Source organism: Macaca fascicularis, chromosome 16 (assembly GCF_037993035.2).
Source record: "Macaca fascicularis isolate 582-1 chromosome 16, T2T-MFA8v1.1".
NCBI classification, from domain to species: domain Eukaryota; kingdom Metazoa; phylum Chordata; class Mammalia; order Primates; family Cercopithecidae; genus Macaca; species Macaca fascicularis.
The window spans coordinates 40,685,922-40,694,039 of record NC_088390.1 but is presented as its reverse complement, the minus strand read 5'-3'; the positions used below and the strand labels follow the sequence as shown (position 1 = coordinate 40,694,039).

The following is an 8,118-nucleotide window of genomic DNA, read 5'->3' as shown; positions in this document are numbered from 1 at the left end:
CATTCATCTTTCCACAATAACATATTTAGCAACGCCTCACATTCACCTCCCTACATTGGGAGGATGCATCGCCTCCCTACATTGCAGCATCCCTTCATGTCCATGACTCCCACAGGCACGCTCTCAACCTCTGGGAGCCAAAGAGAAACCCACTGCTAGCAGCTCACAGTGGAAGGGAAGGGGGCTTACAGACAGCAACCAACTTGCTCAACACCTTCCTTTAAAAAAGATCACCAATACCCAAATAAACTCCAAACCAGCAACAAGTCATATAATAGCCAATATTACTTAACACATAGTACATTTTGAATCACAAAACAGAATGCATCCGATTTGAAAATTATGGTAGAAATATTCCAAAGTATAGAAGAGGAGGCTGGAGGAGAATGGAAAAGTCATTTCACATACTCCCGCTTGATTTCAGTGGGGGTAGCAGAGTTCAAGTCTTCAGCGTGTGAGCTTTCTGGCCCAGGTGCTTCATACAATTCTGGACCCACTTCTCCTTTGGGTCAGCACACATCTCCTTGCCCAGTTTGGTTCTGAAGCTGTGGAGGAAGGAAAGCTGGGGCAGTTAGATGGAACCCTTTGAGGGTTTACCTAGGAGATGACACACTGGGCTCTAAACCTGCCTGACCCACCTGCTACAGGTGAAGAGACACCCCTGTGGGACAGGAAGTAGGAGGTGTGTGGACAGAAGGGGTCTCTGGAGGCAACCAGTGCTCTTGCTGCCCCTGGGAAACTGATCTTGGCATCTGCTAAAGGGTGTGGCCTGGTGCCCATCCAGCAAGCAGGGCATGGGAAATTATAGGCCGTCTTCGGGTCTGTTGTGCAGCCAAAATAGGAGGATTTGCATCACATAGTCTGGTTAGATCTCATCCTGAGTAAGATCCCAGGTCAGTCTGATGTCTGTCTCCTGGGGCAGAATTTTGGACTGGGGAATGTGGGGTTGGGGAGGAGCCAGGTGAGCAGGGACTTTTCTACCCACATGACAGCCTTCTGGGGACACCGGCTGGTGGTGATCCGATAGCTCTTCAACCTCTGCAAGGAGATCTTCTTACTGCTAAATGTGAAGCAGCAAGTGGATGGGACGTTGAGTGCATCTAGAAATAGTTACAAATAAAAAGCTTTGAGAATATTTTAGGCTTTTCTCAGCTTGAATACAGCAGGGAGCATCTGTATGGGATGCAAAATAAAGAGGAAGAAGTAGATCTTATCCACCTCCAAGCCCAGCGCTCCCGCCCTAGACCCCGAGGTGAGGTGGGACCTGTGACATGGGCCTCAGGATCTCAAAGGCTCAGCTGCATGGTGAGGACATGTCACTGCCATCTAGGGGGAGGCCACGGGCAAGGCCAGTGGGAAAGGTACTGGGTGTGGTCCCAGATGTGCAGAGTTTGGGAAAATCAGATGAGGTCAAAGAAAAGGCCCTAAATTTGGAGTCAGAAGCTTAGGTTTCATTCTTGCTCTGGGATAACCTGGAGGTGGGCGGGTAGGGTCCCTTCTGTCTCCAACATGGGCTTCAGCTTTCTATCTTTAAAATTAGATGTTAAAGTGAACCTGAGGAGCCTTACTATTCTGGTGGGCTTAGAAGTGGGGCACTTGGCTGGGCATGGCTGCTCACGCCTGTAATCCCAGCACTTTGGGAGGCCGAGACGGGAGGATCACTTGAGGTCAAGAGTTTGAGACCAGCCTGGCCCACATAATGAAACCCCTTCTCTACTAAAAATACAAAAATTAGCTGCACGTGGTAGCGGGTGCCTGTAATCCCAGCTACTCAGAAGGCTGAGGCAAGAGAATCGCTTGAACCTGGGAAGCGAAGGTTGCAGTGAGCCAAGATCTCACCCATGCACTCCAGCCTGGGCAACAGAATGAGACTCGATCTAAAAAAAAAAAAAAGTGGGAGCACTTGGGCTTAGGTCTTCCTTGAAGAGAGAAACAGAGGGAAAGAGAGGGAGAGGGGAGGTGATGGTGACTCACCTGGCTGAGCAAGTCCCTGGGGATTGAAAGCTGCTGTTATAAGCAGCAGGCACAGAAGCGCTGCAGAGACTTTCATGTTGAAGGGTAAGAGATGGAGATTTCACAATGTTTCTTTGCCTCTCTGCTCCTCTGGCTGTTCTGCCTGCCTTTTATAGGGAGTGGGGAGGCTTGGAGCTCTCAGAGGACCTTGGCCTGAGTAGGGTGTTGACCAAGTCATGATGAAGGGGGATCCTGAATCTGCTGAGCTGGAGCTGGGCACCAAAAACTTTTTTAGGAAATGCAAGAGGGAAGCTGAGGGCTGAAGCAGCATGGCATGGCTTCCTTCTGGCTATCCAGGCCACAAGGAGCCAGAGAGGAAAAAGGGACACAGATGTGCCCCAGCCACTCACCATGGGAAGCCATCCAAGGAGCTGTTTTCTGCTTACTTTCTCTAGCAGAAAAAAGAAAAACAATGAAAATTAACTCCTGTAGAGAAAAGAGTGCTATGCTAAGGACTCTGTTCATGTTATACATTTAGTTTGAGGAGGTACGTACCATTATGATCATGCCCATTTCATAGATGAGGAAATGGATGCAAAGAGATTAAATAACTTGACCAAAGTCTTCTGGGAAATGAGCAGGAAAGCTAGAAGAGAAAGCTAGTCTGCTTATATTTTATCACCAAGGTAGTTTCAAACTTTCGTTTAGCTGCAGAAGTCTTTTTCCAAGTCAACTTTTATGTGGAAGTCTAATATCTGAAACAGATTAAGTCAGTTTCTGATGACAGGGGCTCCTTACATTCCATAATATGACCCCTTCTGCCCCTCAGGCCCAGAGGGACATGGTTCAAACACCTCTGACTGATGCGAGCCCCCTGTTTCCAGGAAGGACCATTGGGTTTCTGGAGCTGTTGATGGGAGGGTTGGGGTGGTCCTCAGAGCAAAGAAGTTAGGTGTTTGGCCCATTCCTGGGCTCTTCCTGTGAGGGGCACATACTTGGGAGCTGGAGTTGGGGAGGGAATGGCTTAGAATGGTTGAACATGTCCCTTCCCCACTCATCCCTAGCTCCAAGACTTGGCACAATTTTTGTGCCTTCCTGGAATACTCGTCCCTCTGCATTCCACTCTAGCAAAATAAGCCCAGGGAAAGTAGAGGGAAGAAATAAACAGCTAGGATTAGAGAAATAGGAAACAGTAAATATTAGAAAGGATAGATGAAGCTGAAAGTTGGTTCTGTAGCCTATAATGAAGCTAAAACTCTCCTGAACTGACCATGAAAAAAAAGAAAAAAAGGGGCCGAGGCCAGGGGGATCACTTTAGGTCAAGAGTTCTAGAGCAGCCTGGACAACATGGTAAAACCCTGTCTCTACTAAAAAAAAAAAAAAAAAAAAGAAAAATTACCCAGGCATGGTGGCACATGCCTGTAATCCCAGCTACTTGGGTGGCTGAGGCAGGAGAATTGCTTGAACCTGGGAGGCAGAGGTTGCAGTGAGCCAAGATTGTACCACTGCAACCCAGTCTGGGTGACAGTGAGACTCTGTCCCAGAAAAAAAAAAAAAAAAGAAAAGAAAAGAAAAAAGAAAAAAGGAAAAGGTACATATAATCAGTTGCAGAGTCTGCAGACACCAAAAAGAAAATAACAAGAACCTTATGCCAGGAATTTAATTTAGAGGAAATGGATGAATTTCTCAAAAATCTAACTCACCAAGGTGCACAAACAAATAAAAAATAGAGAGTCATTCTAAAGCTATTAAAGAAAAGGAATCAGGAATTGAAAGTCTTCCCACAAAACATTCTCTGGGCTCAAAGGGCATGAACAGCTAATTCCTCCAAGCATTGAAGGAAGCAATCATTTCAATCTTGTGCAATCACTTCTAGAGAATATCAGAAGATTGTACATCACTCAGTTCATTTTAAGTCCTACCTAACTTTGACACAAAAATGTGTCAAGACCCACATGAGAAAAGGGTATTACAAGTTTGTCCTTTCAGACACACATTCCATTCTTTTCCATTCTATTCTCTGCCTTAGGAAACCAGTCTTGGTGGGTCACATCAGTAAGGTTGCTGGTCTTCTAGCTTCTGAATGGGTTTAGGCACAAGGGAGCTTCTGAGGACATTAGAGCAGGGAGAAGAGTTAAGTTGAGGTTCTTCTTCCTATGTTGTCTCCCTGTGTTCCTCAACCTGGATATATCCCTCAACTAATGGTTTTAACTTCTTTCAGGGTGGTTTCTCTATGACTCTCCTATCCAGGTTTGCTGAGTTACCCCCTGTTCTTTCTTTTTTTTAGTTGTAGGAGTATAATCATGTTCTTTTAAAAAATATTTTATTTTATTTTAAGTTCCTGGATATGTGTGCAGGATGTACAGGTCTGTTACATAGGTAAACATGTGCCATGGTGGTTTGCTGCACCTATCAACCCATCATCCAAGTAATAAGCTCCACCTACATTAGCTATTTATCCTGATGCTCTCCCTCCTCTCACCCCTGACAAGCCACAGTGGAATAGCCAAGACAATCTTAAACAAAAAGAACACAGCTGGAGGTATCACGCTACCCAGCTCTGAACTATACTACAAGGCTATAGTAACCAAAACAGCATGGTACTGGTACAAAAACAGACACATAGACCAATGGAACGGAATAGAGATCTCAGAAATAAGACCACACATCTACAACCATCTAATCTTTGACAAACCTGACAAAAATAAGCAATGGGGAAAGGATTCCTTATTTAATAAGTGGTGCTGGGAAAACTGGCTAGCCACAGGCAGAACATTGAAACTGGACCCCTTCCTTATACCTCATACAAAAATGAAATCAAGATGGATTGAAGACTTAAATGTAAAACCCCAAACTATAAAAACCCTAGAAGAAAATCCAGGCAATACCATTCAAAACATAGGCACAGGAAAAGATTTCATGATGAAAATGTCAAAAGCAATTGCAACAAAAGCAAAAATTGACAAATGGGATGTAATTAAACTAAAGAGCTTCTGCACAGCAAAAGAAGCTATCATTAGAGTGAACAGACATCCTACAGAAAGGGAGAAATTTTTGCAGTCTAACCATGTTCTTAATAGCCTAAGGATGCTAAACACCCCTGTGGTCTCTCTTCACTCACTTACGCCTTTGTAAATAGCTTCTTTACGAAACCTTTCTCCAAGTCTTCCATTTTAAGTGTTACCTATTTCTTGCTAGGACACTTACTGACATTGAATTGGCCCCATAAAATAGAACTTCCAAATGGGATTCTGTGATTGGGTTGCTCATATATTTTAGGTGCACCATGGAAAGGGGCACAGGAATAGGATCTGTCGACATCATGATTACTTTAATTACCACCAGTAGTAACATGGCAGACTGCTTTAACAAGCCTGCCAGGTGATCCTGAAATACACAAAAATTTGAGAACTATGGGATTGTAGCACGCCCTACTGTCATCACTGATTTATAAAGAATAGCCCCTACAGAGCTCTTAAGCATCCTGCCCTCCTCCCACAATCACATTGAAACATTTCTTAATACCTCGATTGAAGGGAATATCCCCCTGGGCCTCCCAGCTGCTTGCACATAGATAGACTAGATCCATTCCAACAGATCCACTTCCCTGAGTCTCTGGATTCTTTCCTAGCATTCCAGCGAATTTCTGGAATTTCAACTTCATTAACTGCAGGCTTCTTATTTTTTAATTTTTAATTTTTGTGAGTACATTGTAGGTGTGTATTTTTATGGGTTACATGAGATATTTTGATGCAGGCATGCAATGTGTAATAACTACATCAGAGTAAATGGAATATCCATTGCTTCAAGCATTTATTGTCAGGTTGTTTATTTGAAGGTTTGCTTCTTTTTTGATGTAGGCACTTAGAGCTACAAATTAATCTCTTAGCACTGCTTTTGCTGTAACCCATAGGTTTTGGTATATTGTGTTTCCATCATCATTTGTTTCAAGAAATGTTTCAATTTCTCTTTTAATCTCTTCATTGACCAACTAGTCATTCAGGAGCATATTGTTTACATTCCATGTGTTTGTAGAGTTTCCAAAATTCCTCTTGTTATCAACTGCTAGTTTTATTCCATTGTGTTCAGAGAAGTTACTTGATATTATTTCAATTTTTTGAATGTTTTAAGACTTGTTTTGTGGCTTAACATCTGACATATTCTTGAGAATGATCTATGTGCTGAGGAGAAAAATGTGTATTTTGCAGCTGTTGGATTAAATGTTTTGTAAATATCTATTAGATCCATTTGGTCTATAGTGCAGATTAAGTCTGATGTTTCTTTGTTGATTTTCAGTCTGGATGATCTGTTTCAGTGTCTGAAAGTGGGGTGTTAAATTATCCAGCTGTTATCCTGTTGGAGTCTATCTCTCTCTTTAGCTCTAAAGATATTTGCTTTATATATCTGGGTGCTCCAGTGTTGGGTGCCTATATATTTATCATTGTTATATCCTCTTGCTAAATTGACCCCTTTATCACTATACAATAACTCCTTCTGTCTCTTCTTTTATGGTTTTTGTCTTGAAATTTATTTTGTCTGATATTAGTATAGCCACGCCTGCTCTTTTTTGGTTTCCATTTGCTTGGAGTATCTTTTTGCATCCCTTTTGTTTTCAGTCTTTGTGTGCCTTTATAGGTAAAATGCGTTTCTTGTGGGCAACAGATCATCAGGTCTTGCTCTTTCATCCTTTTAGCCATATTTTATGTCTTTTGATTAGAGAGTTTAGTCTATTTACCTTTAATGTTATTATTAATAAGTAAGGACTTACTCCTGCCATTTTGTTATTTGTTTTCTGGTCTTCTCTTCCTTCTTTCCTTCCTTCCTATCTTCCTTTTGGTGAAGATTATTTTCTCTAGTGGTATCATTTAATTTCTTGCTTTTTGTTTTTTGTGTATCTGTTGTGTGTTTTTAGATTTGAGGTTACCATGAGAGTTGCAGATAATGTCTTATAACCCATTTTTTAAAAATTGATTACAATTTAATGCTGATTACATAAACAAAGAGAAAACTGATACAACTTATACATTTTAACTTCCTCTCCTCACTTTTTAACTTTTTGTCATTTCTGTTTATATTTTATTGTACTATCTGTGTCTTCAAAAGTTGTTGCAGATATTTGGATGAGTTCATCTTTTTGTCTTTCTACTTAACTTATGCACAGTTTATACACCAATTACAATGTTATTCTGTGTTTTTCTGTGTACCACTTTGGTGGTCTTGGGTAAAATCCAGAAGAATTCTCTGGACTACCAGGCAGAAACCCTTGTTCTTTTTTCTTATTTTGTCCCAAACAAACAGAGTATCTCTCTCTGTGCTAGATGCCTGGAGCTGGAAGAGAGGTTATGCAACTACCCCTGTGGCCACCACTACTGGGACTGAACTGGATTGGACCTAAAACCCGTATAGTACTTGGTCTTTCCCAGGGCCAACTGGAACCGCTAGCTGACTACTGGCTATGTTCACTCAAGGCCCTAGGGCTCTACAATTAGCATGTGGTGAAGCCAGCCAGGTTTATGTCCTTCCCTTAAGGGCAGTAAATTCTTCCAGGCCTTAGGCAGGTCCAGAGATGCTGTCCAGGAGCCAGGGTCTGGAGTCAGAAACCTTAGAAATATACCTGTTGCTCTGTTCCACTGTGGCTGAGCTGGCACCTAAGTCACAAAATGAAGTTCTTTCCACCCCTTCCTTCCCTTTCCCCGTGTAGAGGAGTCTCTCCTCATGTTCACCACCACCACCACAGGCCCATAAGCAGTACTGCCAGGGTACCTCCAATGTTCATTTGAGGTCTAAGAGCTCTTTGGTCAACTTGTGGTGAATGCTGCCAGGCCTGGGACTCACTCTTTAGGGCAATGGGCTCCCCTCTGGCCCAAGGTAGGTCCAGAGACACTGTACAAGAGCCAAGGCCTGGAACTGGGGACTCCAAAACCCACTTGGTGCTCTTCTCTACTGTAGTTGAGCTGCTAAACTCAAGACAAAGTCCTCTTTACTCTTCTCTCTGTTTTTCTCAAGCAAGGGGGCCTCTCCTTGTAGCTGTCATATCTGGGAATGTGCTGGGTCACACCTGAAGCTAGTATGTCTCAGAGTCTCACCCAAGGCCTATAGCATGTACTACCTGATTATGGCTGCTTGTTATTCAGTGCCCCAGGGCTCTTTAGTCAACAGGTGATG

General features: G+C 42.9%; 1 protein-coding gene across 1 annotated transcript; it reads right to left on the bottom strand.

Moving 5' to 3' along the window:
• Positions 1 to 269: 269 nt before the first annotated feature.
• Positions 270 to 2,097, bottom strand: CCL13 (C-C motif chemokine ligand 13). Its single transcript, XM_005583425.5, has 3 exons — positions 1,975 to 2,097; positions 986 to 1,100; positions 270 to 545 (listed from the first exon to the last, which is right to left on the bottom strand). The coding sequence occupies exons 1-3, from the start codon at positions 2,048 to 2,050 to the stop codon at positions 440 to 442; spliced, it is 297 nt and encodes a 98-aa protein (XP_005583482.1). The 5' UTR covers positions 2,051 to 2,097; the 3' UTR covers positions 270 to 439.
• Between the last annotated feature and the right edge of the window lie 6,021 nt (positions 2,098 to 8,118).